At 36.5% G+C, this 21,050-nt stretch overlaps 1 protein-coding gene across 2 annotated transcripts in view; it reads right to left on the bottom strand.

Annotated features, from left to right (window-relative positions):
* Positions 1 to 21,050, bottom strand: part of LOC123548452 (protein O-glucosyltransferase 2-like) — a 71,353-nt gene that overhangs the window by 1,067 nt on the left and 49,236 nt on the right. The window contains exons 3-9 of one of the 2 annotated variants that reach the window (XR_008371456.1): positions 12,347 to 12,558; positions 7,856 to 7,933; positions 7,038 to 7,210; positions 4,462 to 4,699; positions 3,921 to 4,130; positions 1,718 to 1,807; positions 927 to 1,047 (exon numbers count right to left, since the gene is read on the bottom strand). Coding sequence is in view for 1 of the 2 variants with exons in the window: in XM_045335745.2 (XP_045191680.2) it covers positions 1,718 to 1,807; positions 3,921 to 4,130; positions 4,462 to 4,699; positions 7,038 to 7,210; positions 7,856 to 7,933; positions 12,347 to 12,558 (1,001 nt within the window). In the remaining variant the exon portion in view is untranslated. The remainder of the gene's footprint in view (positions 1 to 926; positions 1,048 to 1,717; positions 1,808 to 3,920; positions 4,131 to 4,461; positions 4,700 to 7,037; positions 7,211 to 7,855; positions 7,934 to 12,346; positions 12,559 to 21,050) is intronic. The other variant, XM_045335745.2, reaches the window with a different exon arrangement.

The raw sequence follows: 21,050 nt of genomic DNA, 5'->3' as shown, positions 1-21,050 counted from the left end.
TGACCTTGACCTTTGAGCTACGGACCTGGATCTTGCGCGCGACACGTCGTCTTACTGTGGTACACATTCATGCCACGTTATTTGAAAATCCATCCATGGATGACAAAGATATGGACCGGACACGAATGCACTATCATGAAAAATGACCTTTAATGTCTAAGTGTGACCTTGACCTTTGAGCTACGGATCTTGGTCTTGTGCGTGACACGTCGTCTTACTGTGGTACACATTCATGCCAAGTTATTTGAAAATCCATCCATGGATGACAAAGATATGGACCGGACACGAATGCACTATCATGAAAAATGACCTTTAACGTCTAAGTGTGACCTTGACCTTTGAGCTACAGACCTGGGTCTTGCGCGCGACACGTCGTCTTACTGTGGTACACATTCATGCCAAGTTATTTGAAAATCCATCCATCGATGACAAAGATATGGACCGGACACGAAAATTGCGGACAGACCGACAGACCGACAGACGGTTTAAAAACTACATGCCTCCCTTCGGGGGCATAAAAATTAAAGAAATGAAACACAGGTTAAAGATTTGTATCTCTCAGTATCAGCACTAATGGATAATCATTAACTCTTGTGGGGGATGAATTTTATTCCATGAATCAATTCGCAAACTAAATACCAGCTAACAAATAAAATTTCAATTCACTTAATTTTCCAAAGATGAAATATATGAATTCATATCTGAAGGAACTACTAGAAACAGCCTTTATGAGAAACACAAAATTTTATGCCCACGAAGTTAAATGACACTATATCTTTTCTGCCAATTTTTATTGAAACCCACAACATTGAAATCTGTTCAGTGCATTTCCACAAAAAAACTACATGTAACAAAATAATAATATGAATATTCTAGAGAAAGAGTTCCAATATGGATATTAAACAAATAAAACTAAGTTTGTATACCAGTCTCAGATTGTATGTTTTACAAAAACAGAGTTCACAGTCAACCACTCAGATTTCAGACTGGTCTCCAAACTCTGTTTATAACCTCGGGTCCAGGGCCCTTACTGATCAGCAACTTGGACTAAAGAATGACAAATTTCAAGTTGTCACAGCTATATTTATAGGATATGTACACTAAGAAAATTTTGCAGAGCTGTATACAGCTAAAGGGAGACTATTCATTCAAAGTTTTATGATACTCCATGTTAATTTGTGAATGGCAGTGTCTAAAACTTTAAATGGCTCAAGTGAGATAGACCCTTTCTAACATTTATTTGTATGTAAATACTGATTAAGTCATGCAGGAAGAAAATAAGGGGTATGCCAACAAACATTTCAGATAGCAATGTCCTTCTGTTTAATTGTTACAGATTACTATGCAGCAGAGTGACTATTTTCTAGCACAATATTATTGTTTAAACAGTGTTTTCGCTAGAAGACATATATTTACAATAAATATATTTGCACATCAAAGTCTTTAAACTGAAATACAAGGATACCATGTATTATGGTGTCAAATAGTAGTTTTATGACAACATACATGTTTAGCTTATTTGGAAAAATACCAAGAATTCTCTCCCTTTGTTCATCAATTCTGCTAAAGCATTTCACTCTGAAAGCTGAGCAAACCCTTTCCTGTAGCTTGTGGTAAATATACCAATATCTAGCATTGGCTATAAGCAACCCCCTTTATTTTACTTTTTACTCTAGCCAGTTAGGTGTAAACCGGATATTAAACTGTTGGTACATACCTCAAATAATTTAACATGATAGCAGAATATTTCTTTGGGTGAAAGGTTCTGTAAAACATAGTTCTGTGCATTCCTTGCAATTTCATGTACCTGAAAATAAACATTAGTACAATGTTCATATTTCACTTCCCACCACTGTCATTTCTTGAGAAGTCATTCTTAACCATTTGTAGAGACATTTTTTTCTTAGTTTGGCTAAAAGTTCTCCCACTTAACGACACTACTGAATCTTGGAATTCATACATAAGACAGGCCTTATTTACTGTTTACTCACAACAAATCGTGGGGTTAATGCAGAAAGGAGACAAGTGCCTTCTTTATTCATATGCAGATGTCTCCTTTCTGCATTAACCCCACGAAATATACCTTTGAAGAGTAAACAAGAGCGCCGCCAAGTGGGGCAATATACGCCCGAAGGGTTACATAGAGGATGGGAGCAAAATTTAAAGAACTTGATTGTTAAAGCCCAAAGGACAGGAACAACAAAAAGAAGAAATTCCAAAAAAAAAAAATTCTAAGTCCACAAAAAAATTCTTACCAGGTAAAGTTATGTCAAAATACATCAAAAAATTGGATGTACCATCCATCTTGTACCACAGAAAAGTGGTCTCGGTTTTTCCCTACGGCCAATAATAAAAAAGCTTCAAAATAAGCCATTTATAGTAACAAAAAAGAGAAGTAATTCAAAAACAAAAATTATTGTAAGAGAACAAAAAAGGATCTGCAAAATAAAAACAAGAGCACTGCAATGCAGAGCAATATACACAAAGCAAAGTCATATATGACATTTGACCCCTGAGTGTGACCTTGACCTTGAAGCGATTCATCCAAAACATGCGCTCTGCATGTCGTCTCAGTGTGGTGAACAGATGTGCCAAGTTTCTTTGAAATCATTCAAGCAGTTCAAGAGTTACAGAGCAGACACGAAACACACTCATATGACCTTTCACTCCTAAGTGTGACATTGACCTTGAAGCTAGTCATCCGAAACAAGCGCTCTGCACGTCGTCTCAGTGTGGTGAACATTTGTGCCAAGTTTCTCTGAAATCCTTCGAGCAGTTCAAGAGTTACAGAGCGGACACGAAACACACTCATATGACCTTTGACCCCTAAGTGTGACCTTGACCTTGAAATGACACATCCAAAACATGCGCTATGCATGTTGTCTTAGTGTAGTGAACATTTGTGTCAAGTTTCTTTGAAATCCTTCTAGGGGTTCATGAGTTACAGAGCGGACACGAAATTGCTAACGGACGGACGTTCCTACATATGGATACTTATGTGGCTACTCTTTTGTTCTCTCTATTGTTCTTTTAGCCACGTAAGAGAAAAATAGCCACATAAAAGCCTTACTGAATGAATGACATCAAAGAAAAAGTGCAGTTACCTATTGTTCCTATAGCCACCTAAGTATGCAAATGTGAGCTCGGGCAGACGGATGGACAGACGGACACCGGGACCATAACATAATACGTCCCTTCGGGCGTATAAACAGCTGATTTTGGGTAATTCAAAGGCCTTAATTTTGAAGCGCCTGGGCCGATTTGGCTAGTTATCAAACTTGGCCGAACACATTTTGTTCAAGTTTGGTGAAGATTGGATGAGGTGTTTGACTTAAGAGTGCGGACAAGCTATGTGACACACAGACACACACAAAGACAGGAGTAAATCATTATGTCTCCCACACCACCGTGTGGTGGGAGACATAATGAATCTACATTTCTATAAAAAATACTCAATGTAAGTGTGAATAAACAAGCAGAGATATAGTATGTACTAAAACGAAAAAGAAACGCCTGAAAATAGTTTCATTAAATAACTTCAAAGATGCCAAACATACACTTTCAATTTTGGTACTGACTGTTATATGACAGATTTACAATGAAACAGTGCAGAAGCCAGCTTGTCAGATCCATGTCATTGATAATAATTTTGCCATCTCTAATACCAAGACATGATTTGCAGGTGCAGTAAAATATACAACACAGTTAAACACTGATTCCCCACCCCACTCCCCCAAGCCTCTTCCTTCCAATCCTAGAATGTAACATAATGAGCAGAAGTTTTAAGTGATTTGAAGACTGCAAATATAAGGAAAATGGCTGGGAATCAGGTTAATTGTTAGGGAACCAGGGTGTTTTAGCAACTGATGCTGGAACCAGCATTGTGTCACTTTACACGTTTCTTTTTTATTTCACTTTACCTTTTCATCATTATCTTTAGCCCACTGTATTTTCTCAAGTAGGTCACTCAGGTCCCTTTTGAATGGTACATAGTGGACATAAGGCTTCAAATCTTTGTAGAAATGTTCATAATAATGTGAGTCTTGTTTAAGGACTACAGAGTCCCCAGCTAGCAGATATGGCAATCTGTACGCTGCAACTGTACCATCAATATTGACTAGGTATTTATACTGAAAAATAAACATAATCATGGGACCAGTGCTTATAATTAGCTTAAGAAATTCAAGAAAGGCCAGTATCTTAAAGATACTTGTTTATTTGTGTTTACTTAGTATTAAATATTAAAATTCAGAAAATGCAAATAACATCAACATTTTTTATCTAAACAGAAAATATTTTTCAATCTGCAGTTCTTCCTGCAGATCTGCAAATAATTTGTAAAGACCAGTTTCATCAGTCTTTGGTCTTATACCATTTTCAAATACTTTCATTCTTCAACATCAAAATCTCAGTATATTTGCATAAACTTAAGTTTAACATAATGCTATACATATTACAAACCTTGAAGAAATCAAAGAAAGGAATAATATTCACAAGATCCCCATATTTCTCCTGATCATGTTTAAAGTAGGGCATTCTCGTCATTTTTGCGTCAAGTAAGTCTGGATGTTTTCTCGACATCATGACAAGATCTAAACGCTCCTGCCGACTGTCACGTCCACGCCAGAAACCTATTTCAGTTTTGTTCTCCCAACGTGTTGGACTTTTACCCATCACATGAAATATATCCCGTGATTGTCTGAAAATTACAAATTTTAAAATTATCTCAACTTGAAGATATATAGATATTTTCATGTTTTTTTTTCCTATAAAACCTTTATGAAATTTCAACACTCAGCCTGACTTAAATAGGTAAAAGGCTGACTACATTATAACATTGATCAAACTCTACCTGATTATTTTTTTCTCTTCTTAAGATTAAAATAACATTAAGTGATTTCTCATTAATGAAAAGAAGATTTCAGTCTGCATCACTGCCACTGTATGTTAAAATGACTTAACATTTACATTGTTATTTACAAAACTGATAAAATATATGAATTCGAAGCATACCGACACCTAACAATTTGCACATTTCTATTATACCTGTCAAAATGTTAAAGAATCCCTTTAAGAACCGCTTTTATCCTACCAAAAAGAGCTGTCAGAAAAACAGCAATATTCAACTATTCAAACGCTTTGTCACAAAAAAGTTAAATGAATAAATACAATGAATACAAAATGGGCAACAATAAATTCGTCACCTCGGTGCAAAAACTGGATAACCTCATTGACTTAAAGAAGGATTTAATCACTTTTTGCGCTAATGTGACAATTTTTTCTTTTGAAAGTGTAAGAAAGGGTCGTGGATCTTTCCATTCTCAAAAAGCTAAATGCAATACCACCTTACATTAATGTAACTTTATGGAAAAGAAAAATAAAGTTAAAAGACCAATCACTGCATGTCTGACTATCACAGCGAACAAGCGTGTGAAGTATCAGCCCATTGCCACAAGTGGATACTGAGATGCCAGCTGCAACAAGAGGGCCATGATGGCCTTAGATTACTCAGTTGAGCTTCACAGCTTACTTGAACAATTTCTGAAGAGATTCAGCTAAAGAACATTTGTGTGAAATCATTTTGAAATCAAGTCAGAAGTTTCTAACCAGATGATACTCAGTTCCAATTGTGTATGAAAAAACATCCAGTAAAGTTTGGTTGCTTACTGCTTTAGAGGGAGATGATCCTTAAATGAATTGTGGATGGCAGACGGATGACGGACACCAACCTACCGGTATTCTAAAAGTTGTTCACCATCAGCACTTTGTACTCAAGTGAGCAAAACTTATCAAAATATTGCAAAGTGCAACAAGGAGCTGCGTTCAATAAACGCTTGATGCCCCCGGTGGCATCCTTGTCGATACAAAGCAACCTAAGTCCAAAACGAGGTCAAGGTCAAACTGAAGTCAGGTGATGTTTGAAGATGAGGAATGGTCACAGGTTACATCTGTATTAGTATCAATTCATTCTTGTAAGCGGTATTGATGCTAGACGAAACGGTCCCATTTGGTTAACCAAGAGATGGCCCATATAAAGCAACCTAAGTCCAAAATGAGGTCACGGTCAAAGTCAAACTGAAGTCAGGTGATGTTTGAAGATGAGGAATGGTCACAGGTTACATCTGTATTAGTATCAATTCATTCTTGTAAGCGGTATTGATGCTAGACGAAACGGTCCCATTTGGTTAACCAAGAGATGGCCCATATAAAGCAACCTAAGTCCAAAATGAGGTCAAGGTTAAGGTCAAACTGAGGTCAGGTGATGTCTGAAGATGAGGAATCATCACTCAAGTCATTCTAGTAAGGGGTATTGATGCTAGACGAAACGGTCCCATTTGGTTAACCTCGTATGGACGGATGAAACGGACGGACGAACAGGACAATCACAATATGCATCCCGCATCAGTAGATGCCGGGGGCATAAAAAAGGGCAAAACTGTGTAATAACAGGAAAACATGGTTGCTGAGATACAAGCATTCAAACAACAAGAGCACTTTTTTGCGGATGCAGACACTCATCTGATTTTTTTGTCCTAGAAATATTACCTACCCATGATTTTCTAAGTCCAAAAGGGACCATAATTATTGCTAAAAGCAGTGTAGAGCTATGGTACTTGCTGTGCAGAGTCAGCTTTTAATGGCAAATATCTGCTCCAAGTTTTAAAGCAATGGCTTTGACCATGAAAAGTTGACCTAAAAGCAAAAATTAACCAAGAAATCTGATATTTTCTAAGTCCAAAAGGAGCCACAATTCTTGAAAAAAGCATAAAGGAGTTGTTTCTTACTGTACAGTGTCAGCTTTTGATGGTGAACAAGTGTTGCAAGTTTTAAAGCAATAGCTTTGATAGTTTAGGAGGAAAGTTGACCTAAACATAAAACTTAACCAGGTGACGGCGATCAAGTGATGACAATAACTCGATAATTATTTTTTCAAAAAAATCAGATGAGCTAAAAATTTAACTGAATCAGGATGCCTGCTTGCCGGTAAATGCTGCAATAGCTCTAACTCTTCTTTGAATAGCTGACGTAAAACTTACCTTCCTAACATTTCCAACGTTGCTTCTGTGAGATCAAAGGTAGGCATGACAATATCTAGAGAGTCATCTGATCCACACCATGAAATTATCGGCAATGGGTTTTCTGTCTGTTTCCTTTTCTCTAGTGGCCAATCATAGACATTCACAAAAAATTCTAGATCTGGAAGTTTTACCTGCAAACAAATATATGACCACTTAAAAAGTAAAACTTATGAAATTACCAGTAAGGGATAACAGCTTTGACAAAAGTTAGAAACAGGAACAGTAAAATTTGAGAAATATAAGTCAGTTAAGGTGGTAAACCACTTATTAAAACTCTCCAACACACACATTCTCTACCTATATCAGTGACCAGGAATGTTTTGCAGTAATAAATGTATCCAATGGAGTAGTTATATCCAAGTTTAACTGTTTTTATCTTCATACTTAAGTGTGGTACTAGTTTAAGTGGTATAAATGCAGTATCAATATACAAATCCAAGGCAGTGCAGCAGAAAACATTCATGTAACAACAATACATTTGAGAAACATTGTTTTACTATTTATGATGAAGCTCCTGCATTGTACATAATGAAATAAGATATGGTGTATAATTAACATCAATGCCCAGTTTTACTTTTGTACAAGTTTTCATGAAATTTCCTTACCTGACAAGGTGTGATATCCAGTTCTGGTAATATATCCTGAATGAAAGATACTGGTAAGTTTACTGTATAGCAAACTGACCTAGCTAATTCAATAAGTATTTGCCTGGCAGCTTCATCCAGTATAAATGCCTATATGAAATCTGATAGAATAAATCTATATTCCTGACTTACCTTCTTTGTTAAAGACAACAAAATGGCATCACTAAACATCTTATACCCAACATGCTGGCCATACGTTTTACGATATATCTGAAAAAAAAATCACGGTTGACAATAATGAATAAGACAAATAGTACATTTTGTAAAACACATATGCTCCTCATGATTAAATGTTGGAGGTGACTAGTTGTATAATTTTCAGCCTCGGGTATACAGTGACATTGACCTTTGACCTAATGACTCCCTGAACAAAACGTTATAATTTTAATGGACTTAGGCATAAGTATTCTCAAGGTCTCTATCAAATTGACTTCTGACCTATGGCTCTCCAAAGCAGAAGGGACAATCATGCTTTTAGGTTTGACCACTGTAGATGATAATAGATGATGGACTCTTTTGTACACTCTTTTATTTGTTTATCACCAAGACTGTAAGTGTAATAAAAATTTACAGGTCATGCATGTCTACTGCCTTATGCACCAAAGAAACAAGAGCTCGTCGAACACGAAATGCCCCCCTTGATGCATTTAGTAATTGCACAATGAACTGAAATTATATGCTCACTGTAAACAAAAGTTCTACCATTCTGGTTTAATCTGACCTTGACCTTTAACCTATTAACCTAACAAGAGATTACAGAGTGATCTTGGTGCCATCCACTGAGCAATTTTTGAATATTCCAAATTTCAAGACTAGCTCAAGGTCAAAATCAAGGTCAAATTTCATTTCGGTACAAAACAATGTGTATGTGGTCCAAATTTGAAAGCTGTGGCTTGAGAAATGTGAAAGTAGGTCACTAGATCAATTTCAAGGTCAAAGTTCATTTCGGTAGACAGAACTATGCATGTGCTTCAAATCTGGAGGCTGTAGCTTGAGAAATGTAAAAGTAGGTAATAGGTAAAAATCATTGTCAAATTTCAATTCAGAACACAAAAATATGCATGCGGTTCAAATCTGAAGCCTGTAGCTTCAGAAATGTGAAAGTAGGTCACTAGGTCAATCTCAAGATCAAAGTTCATTTCAGTACACAAAACTATGCATGTGGTTCAAATTTGATGGCTGTAGCTTGAGAAATGTGAAAGTAGGTCACTAGGTCAAAATCAAGGTCAAATTTTATTTCGGAACACAAAACTATGCAAGTGGTCCAAATTTGAAGCCTGTACCTTCAGAAATGTGAAAGTAGGTCACTAGGTCAATCTCAAGATCAAAGTTCATTTCAGTACACAAAACTATGCTTGTGGTTCAAATTTGAAGGCTGTAGCTTGAGAAATGTGAAAGTAGGTCACTAGGTCAAAATCAAGGTCAAATTTTATTTTGAAACAAAAAACTATGCATGTGGTCCAAATTTGAAGCCTGTACCTACAAAATGTGAAAGTAGGTCACTAGGTCAATAACAAGGTCAAAGTTTGTTTCAGTACACAAACCTATGCAAGTGGTCCAAATTTGAAGGCTGTAGGTACAGAAATGTGAAAGTAGGTCACTAGGTCAAGATCAAGGTCAACTTATGTCAAGGTTCATCTTGCCACTCAAAACTATACATGTGGTCCAAATTTGAATGATGTAAGTTATGGACATGAAGATTCTAAGTTTTTCCCTATATAAGTCTATATGAACCAGGTGACCCCTGGGGCGGAGCCATATTTGACCCTAGAGGGATAATTTGAACAAACTTGGTAGAGAACCACTAGATGATGCTACATTACAAAATATCAAAGCCATAGTCTTTGTGGTTTGGACAAGAAGATTTTCAAAGTTTTTCCCTTTATAAGTCTATGTAAACCATGTGACCCCCAGGGCGGAGCCATATTTTACCCTAGGGGAATAATTTGAACAATCTTAGTAGAGGACCACTAGATGATGTCATATACAAAATATCAAAGCCCTAGGCCCTGTGGTTTTGGACAAGAGGTTTTTCAAAAAAATTTCCTATATAAGTCTATATAAACCATGTGACCCCCGGGATGGGGCCATATTTGACCCCAGGGAAATAATCTGAACAATCTTGGTAGAGGACCACTAGATTTTGCTACGTAACAATTATCAAAGCCCTAGGCCCTATGGGTTCGGACAAGAAGATCAGAAACTGTTTAACTGTTCCTGGCCAATGTGACCTTGACCTTTGACCTCAAAATAAATAGGGGTCATCTGCTGATCATGGCCAACCTAACTATCAATTTTCCTGACACTAGGCCAAAGCGTTCTTGAGTTATTGCCCAGAAACCATTTTACTGTTCCTGGTCACTGTGACCTTGGCCTTTGACATACTGACCTCAAAATCAATAGGGGTCATCTTTTCGTGACCCTAGGCCCAAGCGTTCTTGAGTTATCATCCGGAAACCGTTTAACTGTTCAGGGTCACTGTGACCTTGACCTTTGACATACTGACCTCAAAATCAATAGGGGTCATCTGCTGGTCATGAACAACCTCCCTATCAACTTTCATGATCCTAGGCCCAAGTGTTCTTGAGTTATCATCCGGAAACGTTTTACTATTCAGGGTCACTGTGACCTTGACCTTTGACATACAGACCTCAAAATCAATATGGGTCATCTGCTGGTGATGACCAACCTCTCTGTCAACTTTCATGATCCTAGGCCCAAGCGTTCTTGAGTTATCATCCGGAAACGGATTGGTCTACATTCCGACCGACCGACATCTGCAAAACAATATACCCCTCCTTCTTCGAAGGGGGGCATAATAAAGTGTGGTTCTGCAGTTCATAATTCAGGATGAAATACAATAGGATAACAAGAGCTCGTAGAACATGAAATGCCCCCTTGATGCATTCAGTGATTGCACAAGGAACAGAAATTATTTGGTAAATGTATACAAAAGTTCTACTATTCTGGGTCAATGTGACCTTGACCTTTGTCCTACTGACCTAAAAATCAATTGGGATCATCTGCTGGTCATGATCAACTTTCCTATTACGGTTTGTGATCCTAAGCCTAAGCGTTCTCAAGTTATTGTCCTGAAATGGTTCAACTGTTCTATGTCAATTTAACCTTGACCTTTGACCTCAAAATCAAAAGGGGTCATCTACTGGTCATGATCAACCTCCCTATCAAGTTTCATGATCCTAGGCACAAGCATTCTCGAGTTGTCATCCGGAAACCATTTAACTGTTCTTGGTCAATGTGACCTTGACCTTTGACCTACTTGCCTCAAAATCAATAGAGGTCATCTGCTGGTCATGATCAACCTCCATATCAACTTTCATGATCCTAGGTCCAAGAGTTCTTGAGTTATCATTCAGAAATCGTTTAACTGGTCTGGGTCACTGTGACCTTGACCTTTGATATACCTACCTCAATATCAACAGGGGTCATCTGCTGGTCATGACAAATCTCCCTATAAAGTTTCATGATCCTAGGCACAAGCTTTCTTGAGTTATCATCCGGAAACCGTTTAACTGTTCAGGGTCACTGTGACCTTGACCTTTGACATACTGACCTCAATATCAATAAGGATCATCTGCTGGTCATGACAAATCTCCCTATAAAGTTTCATTATCCTATGCCCAAGCGTTCTTGAGTTATCATCCGGAAACCGTTTAACTGTTCCAGGTCACTGTGACCTTGACCTTTGAGCCGAATACAAAATCCCAGACCTAGCTAAGTAACTGCTATAATGACCCTTATATTATATATCTCTATCTTCTTATTTACAAAATCTTGAACGTTTTAACAATTTGTCCATGTAAAAATTAAAACCGAGTCTAATTTTTGTGTTCAGCTATATACCAAACTCTGGTCATGCATACGAAATGAAAGTAGTCCAACAATACAAAAGGTACAAAACAGATTATTTCTATTTGTTCTTATTTACTTGTAATATAGAAGCCTCATTTTTGACAGAATATATATACGGATATAATAAATGAGTGTTTGTAAAAAAACTTCAATGCTCAATTTTAATTGATTTATTTCATACCAGAACAGAAATAACTAACTGTGATTTACATCCTAGTTAAATATTTCCAGACTGGTTTTCTCCTTTAATCAAACTGTTTGATTTATGAAATGTTGCATACTTTTGAATTTGCAGATCTCTGAATAAACTAAAATGTCACCTAGCAGTGGCTGTTAGAAAAGCAAACTTTCTAACTCTCATCAAGAAGGAATCACAGCTAAACATTGTGAGGTTTAGAATTTTCCTCCTTTATACAAGCCATGAACTATTAATTATGAATCACATAGGTTCGTCATTGCATTATACAGAAACAATGTTATTATTAAAATAAAGCCATTTCATGTCAGTTGCATAATAAGCAAACTTCGCACAGTGTCACTCATGTGATGATATTTAACATGTTTGCAAAGACATTAAGTGCTCTAACTGACTTACACCTGCAAAAATACTGCTCGTAGTATATAAATTCAATTTTGACAGCCCCCAGATTTTAACTCTGCCTAAACATCTATGCTTAAAATAATTCCAACTAGTTTTACCTTAAACTCTGCCTAAACATCTATGCTTAAAATAATTCCAACTAGTTTTACCTTATTATCTATAATCTTGTAGTAACAAACACCGATTGCGGTGGTTGTATTGAAGCGCTGTATAGTTTCAGCAGCGGTCTTTTCTAGGTCTACATCTTTGAATAGAGATAGATCATTCTTGATCTGCTTGTAGGAGTTTGTGCATTCCATACTGGTAAACCATTGTTGAATGTCTGGTTCAGGACAGTAGCAGGTCTCAGGATACATAAAGCCTGTAATGGAGGTACAAAATGTCAGCATCCCGCTAAGTTTCAACACTCTTGGCCTAGTGGTTCTCAAGTCACTGTTCAGGCTCCTGTGACCTTGACCTTTGATCAAGTGACCCCAAAATACATAGGGGTTATCTACTCTGTATGTCCAATCATCCTATTAAGTTTCAACATTCTAGGTCAAGTGGTTCTCAAGTTATTTTCCGGAAATGATTTTACATGACCAGGCCCCTGTGACCTTGACCTTTAATAGACTGACCCAAAAATCAATAGGGGTCATCTACTCTGCATGTTCAATCATCCTATGAAGTTTCAACATTCTGGGTCAAGTGGTTCTCAAGTTATTGATCGGAAATTGTTTTCCATGTTCAGGCTCCTGTGACCTTGACCTTTAACAGAGTGACCCCAAAATCGATAGGGTTCATCTACTCTGCATGCCCAATCATCCTATGAAGTTTCAACATTCTGGGTCAAGAGTTTCTCAAGTTATTGATCGGAAATGGTTATCAATGTTCAGGCCCCTGTGACCTTGACCTTTAAAGGAGTGACCCCAAAAACAAATAGGGGTCATTACCTCTGCAGGAACAATCATCCTATGAAGTTTCAACATTCTGGGTCGAGAGGTTCTCAAGTTATTGATTGGAAACGGTTTTCGATGTTCAGGCCCCTGTGACCTTGACCTTTAACAGAGTGACCCCAAAATCAATAGGGGTCATCTACTCTGCATGACCAATCATCCTATTAAGTTTCAACATTCTGGGTCAAGTGGTTCTCAAGTTACTGACCAGAAATGGTTTTCAATGTTCAGGCCCCTGTGACCTTGGCCTTCAACAGAGTGACCCCAATACCAATAGGGATCATCTACTCTGCATGATCAATCATCCTATGAAGTTTCAACATTCTGCGTCAAGTCGTTCTCAAGTTATTGATCGGAAATGGTTTTCCATGTTCAGGCCCCTGTGACCTTGACCTTCAACGGAGTGACCCCAAAATCAATAGAGGTCATCTACTTTGCATGACCAATCATCCTATGAAGTTTCAACATTCTGGGTCAAGTCGTTCTCGAGTTATTGATCGGAAATGGTTTTCCATGTTCAGGCCCCTGTGACCTTGACCTTTGACGGAGTGACCCCAAAAACAATAGGGGTTGTCTCCTCCATAAACCCTACCAACCTATGAAGTTTGAAGGTTCTAGGTCAAATGGTTCTCCAGTTATAGCTCGGAAATGAAGTGTGACGTATGGACGGACGGACAGACAGGGCAAAAACAATATGTCTCCCCCAGATGGGGGGAGACATAATGAAATTTAAAAATTAAAATACATACTGAATAAAAGCTGATTTTTAAATTAAGGCCACACCAAACTGAAAAGTTGTTCATCGGATTTTTTTCTGAAAAATTTGAGGCGGCGAGGGAAAAAATAATTTAAATATTTTTTTTTGGTTTTTGAGAAAATCAGGAGCGAGCGAGGAGCGAAGAAATATATTTGTCTTGATTTTGCTCTTGATTGACTTAAAGTAAAAACCTTAAAATTTTATAGAATGTACAGCCCTTTCACATTAAAAATAATTCACCAGGGATTGAGAAATTTGACCTGCAGACGCAAAACAAAGCGAACTCGTGAAAAAAGGTAACAACATTGACATACCTACAGTACAGTATAATCAAATAATATATGCTTTTAAAAATGCTGTTAGAAAATACATAATATACAACAATGCCTTATAACCTTAATTTGAATATTTAATGCTATGAAAATGTAGCATTTTAGCTTGACTTTTCGGTCGAATCTCTTTGTTATTATTAAAGCTTTTGACTTGAAATTTAAAATAGTTATTTACTATTAAAGTCTACACCAGGAGAAACCATCCCCATATCTCTGACTGAATTTTGACAGAGTTATGCCCCTTTTTAACTAACAATATTTTGTTTAAGTTTTATATAATGTCCAATAGCTCTGTTACTTTCAAAGCTTTTGATTGGTATGCCCCCTCTAATTCAGTGTCCAGGGTTCTCCCCAGGATTTTGCTATAGCCGGGCTCTGTGGAATTATAGCCGGGTACACTTTTTAGCGGTTTATCGCGATAAACATATTATTCATTTAAGTAAACTGAGGTGATGAATTATAAGAATAATATGAAACAGCTTCTAAAACTGTAGCATATATATCAAAGGCAGCTTAAGTAAATAAAAAAGAAATCAAGAAGAAATCAATATAAGAATCATTATTTGATATTTTCTACTTGATTTTCTTTTTTTAAGTCTGCATGGTTTTAAAGAAAATATGCATTGTGATTTTTCTTGCATTAATTGAGTATTTACAGAAGCATAGCAATTTTGAGAGGAACTATAAATGTTGATCTATTTGGTCCTTATGTAGTGTCAAATACAATCTCCAATAATTCTGTGTTTCGTGTTTTAGTTGAATCTGCAGCTTATTTCATGAAAGAATATTAAAGTAAAAGTGATTTAATCAAATCATTGATTTTATTTACCTTCTCTAATACTATGCATTGACTTATCTGAATTTTTGTCATCCGAAATATCCTGCACTTTAGCAAAGAGCTACAAGAGGACCAAGATAGCCCTAGGTCGCTCACCTGAGAAACACACCATAACACACCATAACAGTGTAAACATGTTTGACCTAGTGATTTCATGGAGAAAAGATATTCCGACCAATTATCATTAAAATTGGAGCAAATAATCTTGCGTATAAATAGGTATTTTCTTTGATTTGACCTAGTGACCTAGTTTTTGACCCCAGATTACCCATATTCGAACTCGACCTAGATTTCATCAAGGCTATCATTCTTACCAAATTTCATGAAGATCAATTGAAAAATACAGTCTCTATCACATACACAAGGTTTTTCTTTGACTTGACCTAGTGACCTAGTTTTTGACCCCAGACTATCCATATTCGAACTTGACTTAAATTTCATCAAGGCAACCATTCTGACTAAATTTTATAAAAATCCAGTGTAAAATACAGCCCCTATTGCATACACAAGGTTTTTCCTTGATTTGACCTAGTGACCTAGTTTTTGAACCCAGATGACCTATATTCGAACTTGAACTAGATTTCATCAAGGGAATCATTCTGACCAAATTTCATGAAGATTAATTGAAAAATACAGCCTCTCTTGCATACACAAGGGTTTTCTTTGATTTGTCCTAGTGACCTAGTTTTTGACCCCAGATGACCCATTTTCGAACTCGGCCTAGATTTCATTAAGGTAATCATTCTGACCAAAATTCATAAAGATTAATTGAAAAATACAGCCTCTATCGCATACACAAGGTTTTTCTTTGATTTGATCTAGTGACCCAGTTTTTGACCCCAGATGACCCATTTTGAAACTCGGCCTAGATTTCATCAAGGTTATCATTCTGACCAAATTTCATGAAGATCAGTTGAAAAATACAGCCTCTATCGCATACACAAGCTAAATGTTGACAGACGACAGACAGACAGACGACAGACGACAGATGGACGCCGGACATCGAGTGATCAGAAAAACTCACCTGAGCATTGCTCAGGTGAGCTAATAAAAATAAATAGATCAGCAACTTGAAAGGCATATAGAGCAAATCTCGCCAACATCCCGTGATAACTGAATGAGATCTTGTTTACCGGAAGTGACGCTTTCTCAAAAAAACTCAATCGGTCGTAAAACATCGGATATTTTGAGGCTCTAAAGGGATAATGAAATGCACTATATCAAACAACAAGGTGGAATAGTCACCGGACAAATATTTCGAAGACTGATTATTTTTATTTGACGATGACAATTGTACCGAAAAAACTGATTATGTCCATCTGTCTTCTACGCCTTCTAGAAACATGTTTTCATGCACATTCAAAGTGTTACACATTCCTCGTGGTCGAACTACCTAACAGCAGTGATTTACCCATGTTACCATTTTAAACGAAATACTATCTGCAGAAAATACCTCGGTGTTTATGCCACCATAAAGAGCCAACAATCAAATCTATTTCCGTTTTTGTTACTTTCGGAAAACCCAAGCAATCTATTAATATATTTTTATACAAGTGAGGCTCGGAATGCATGTAAATATATATTATCATATGCAAGGGCATTCACTCGTGCGGTATTAACACATGATCTAGCAAATGATGCAGACGTTCATTCATTTTGCAGAAACAGTATTATGTTTTACCAATATGTGATCCAAGTGAGGAATGAATCAAAAAGAAAACTGTCGTCTGCAGTTCTAGGGGTCTGTGCTGTACATGTAATTGTTTGAGACCCACTTGGTGCCCCCAAAAATAAATCAAATTGCGCATGCGCACTGCCATTCCAATGCCCCAAGGGCAGAGGACAGCAGTTTCGTAAACACGGGTGAGAATTGGTACGATATTCCTCGTTTATACTTATTTGTCAGTCAATGTTGATATATGAAAATGAAAACAAAGTGCTGAATGTTTCCGATTAGCCGATTACTCCGATATAATCGAAACAAAGCCGTAATTACGTTTGTCCGGTATATATTCCTGTCCGGTGACTGGTAGGCACCCAGTAAAGGGGAAATAACTTTAATGAAACTAAATACGATTATTATGATATATTATAGTAGGAAGGTCTAATACGTATCAGTTGTTCCAGATTATAGACGATGTGTGCGTAGTATGTATTTATTGTGATTAAAGTCCATTTTAGAACAATCTGGGACTGGAGTTATAAGCATTTACAAAAGTACGCTGTTACGTTTCATAAAAAATTTTCAATGTGGCGAGCGCAAGCCAAAATCATAAAAAAATAATTTTTTTTGTGTGTTTCTGAAAATATACGAGCGGCAAATCCAATGAACAACTTTTTAATTTGGTGAGCCCTAATTGAATAATCTCAGTGTTAAAACATGGTAAAACAAGAGTTGTCCGTAAGACATCATGCTCGACTTTTCTCATTGCTTGACTTGAATCTTTTCCATTAAAATTCAAATCAGAGTTATGGGGATTGTTTCTCCTGGTGCAGACTTTGTTAATAAATAACTATTTTAAGTTTCAAGTCAATAGCTTATTGATAGTAACAGAGATATTTGACTTTATCAAAAACTTTAACCAACAGCGACTGCAACGCTAGGGCGAGTGCAACAGCTCTACTTTTTCTTCTACTATAGATGATCAACTGTACTCAGCTATGCAATGGCCAGTTCACAGAACAGTGCTGTTACCAGCACTTTAACTGCAACTTCCAAACTGATATCAGAGGTACATGACAAAACACCTCAAATATTTTAAAGTTAGATTTTTAAAGTTAAATTTGCCAATTTGCCCAGTGATCATAGTCCCAGGATTTCGTTAATTATATTGAAGTAGAAGGTGCAAGTTAAAAATAGTTTCAAAGTTGAAGGGATCCTGATTTTGATGCAGGAAAAGTAGCCCAGGGGGATTTCAGAGTTCAGGCCGTTACAGCTGGGGACAATCCCAATCCCTTAGCTCTAAACGAACCCCTGTCACCAACTATATTAGTATCAGTAGTCTTGTTTCATACCTATATAGATCACCAAGAGGGCTTGAAGTTGTGTAAATATTGACAAATATACAAGTTAATGCGATGGAAGTGAAAAAGCCTGTAAATTTCGGTTATTAATAAAACCCGGCCCAGCCCGGACCGGCCAAAACCACGGAAATAGCCGATACCGATTGTACGGAAACCACCGGAAACTTACGGAAGGAAGGCTAATATAATTACGAATGATATCGTGTCGATATCAACTTAGATATTTAGAATTTAGAAAAAAAAACACTGGACTTTATGATGTCCGCGAGGTATTACTTTGATGAATGAGTTAAGACTGCGTATTCTTTCTGGTTGCGAAAACGTGTTTATATTATTTGTAAACTTATACACAGGAAGTCGTTATAGATAGCGTTGTTTTCTATTGCAAGGACGAGCCTTCTAATTAGTTTCTGAAATTTTGTATCATTATCATAATATACTATATATCATAATCACGTTTTGTCCAAAAAGTTGTTATATTTTGAAGAAAGGAATTCCTCGCGGGCCTCATAAAGTTCAGTGTTTTCTTAGTTGTTTTTTTTTCTTCTGTAGTTTAACTTCCACAATGTCGGCAAAGAAATGACGGACATCGAAAAAAGGCTTGGTCTATTAATCCACAATTTGCTTACTTTATAAACACACACACACACACACGCACACACACAAAAGAGTTTTTGTTTCACATGTACATTCCCAAGGCCTAAATAATTCTTTGTGTCCGGTAACATGCCTAAAAAAATAGGTAGTAAGTAGGCATTTTTTTAATTCTTTTTTTTATTCAGTGAGACTTTCCGGAAATTATTTTTGTGTCAAAAAGAAAAAAATGAATACGAATAATTTCTAATATCACTGACCATTTTTAAAGCATAGAATGGGCAGTTTTTTAAACTTTTATTAAAAATTAAAAAAAAAAATCTCAAAGACCAAAAAAACATTTAGGGTCTGGTCAAAAATTTAAGATAGGTCGGGATACCGATTACGCACGAAGAATGCAGCGTTGAATATTGAGAAGTATTACACGCGGTACCCTATATTTTTATCCTCATTGCCATAGTATAACGCTCAATTTCAGTCATATAAACTATCACTTCATTAATTTCTACATGGAAATCATACCGTTATGACTATATATTTCCGTGTCATTATACTGCAAAGCACTTACTCAACCCTACATCACTCCGTCGAGGGAGGGGTTAGTATAAAGAAACCAAATTTCAATTCCAGCAGTCTTCTTCTTATGCAAGGCTTACACTCATCTCCCAAAATTTATTGCAGAAAAAAATACATCAATCAAAATTAATCATGCCATGAATTTCCCAGTCCAATACTTCCACTTTATATTTCCCGCAGTAGTGCACTATGACAAGTCTATATCTGCATGTAGTTCTCGTGCGGCTATCAGTGTGTAACATTATTAACCGTTAATAAGTAGGCTATAGTATTTATACGACTTTACAACTATGCTTTGCACGGAATGTCACAGGTCAGAGGGTTAGGTAGACTGGCTGTACTAATCACTATAACCTGGCGCTTAGTTAACAAACTGTAGGGAATCTAAAATGATAGTATATTCATGGCATGTAACCCGCGAAATGATTATACGTCCTACACCTTAATACGTTTGAAATATGTTTGAAATACGGTAATACCTCGATTTCTTTAAAATAAAAAAGTGGAAAACCACAGGTCACCCAACACGACATAAACGAAAATGTTGCAGGTTCGGTTTGATTGACGGTAGTGGAAGTGCAAGCCCTCTAGCCCCGAGATGAGCAGAACTTAACATTTTTACACATGTTATAAGTACCAGAAAGTAATTTAGAAACCTAGTATATACATATGTGCATATTGCCTTTCTTTTGTTTGAATAGACTGTCTGTCTGTCTGTCTCTCTCTCTCTCTCTCTCTCTCTCTCTCTCTCTCTAATCTAATCTAATCTAATCTAATCTATCTATCTATCTATCTAATCTAATCTAATCTAATCTATCTGTCTAATCTAATCTAATCTAAATCTAAATCTAAATCTAAATCTATCTATCTATCTATCTATCTATCTATCTGTGCAATAAATACTCAGAACCAGTTAATATTTAATTACTAATATCGTCTGCACAATTCCTTTATCATTGTTTCGTGATATAGATTTTATATTTCAGCCTTAACACCTGTCACAAGACTTTTGTCTCCGTATAATTATTTACTTGATGGTTTCCAATAATGTAGTGATTCATTGCACTGAAACTTTTTTGAAGTTTTGAAAGGAAGACGATTGTGTTACCAAAAACATGCAACAGATGGCAAACAATAACTTGGTCTAGAAATCAATATAATGCTTACAACATTTTCCTAACTGCAATATTTAAAAGAGAATTTACCGTAAATTTAGGTGAAGAATGAAATAAGAATCTGTTGAAATAGCTTCAACATTTTGTCTGTTTTTAAATTGTGCATAAGTCAAAGTTTGCCCTCAGCAGTCTGATAAGTTCATAGGCATTTTAGAGTATTTACTGCAAGGTACCTTGCATATATTCTGTTGTAACACGTATGAACACATGTATACTTTATTTAAGAACTGAATAATAATTTCTGTGCGTTTATACGGGCATAAAGTACATTGGGACTTCCTGCAAATTCATGAATCACACAAGCCTTCCAGTGTGGTTCATAACCATATGAACGCACAAAAAAAAAATAGCATTCAATTCTTATATTTACATTTTACGATACCTTGCTACAAAAATAACTGATTTGCTTTCTAGAAGTATCAGAAAATCAAAATAAATGTCAAGATATCCTTCCGTCATCCTATAACAGAACAGTCAGAAAGGCCCGCCACGTTCAACGATAATTCGCCTTCCGATAAAAATAGTTCCTGGTTTTGGTTTGAAATATTTTAACTCCAGTGAAAATTCATACAGTCGTGTTCTGTGATCTTTGACACCAGAAAAATTAGTTAAAGCTATAATT

Source organism: Mercenaria mercenaria, chromosome 6, assembly GCF_021730395.1.
Source record: "Mercenaria mercenaria strain notata chromosome 6, MADL_Memer_1, whole genome shotgun sequence".
Classification (NCBI taxonomy): Eukaryota; Metazoa; Mollusca; class Bivalvia; order Venerida; family Veneridae; genus Mercenaria; species Mercenaria mercenaria.
Note: the sequence above shows the minus strand (reverse complement) of the source record. Positions and strands in the feature narration are given on the sequence as shown.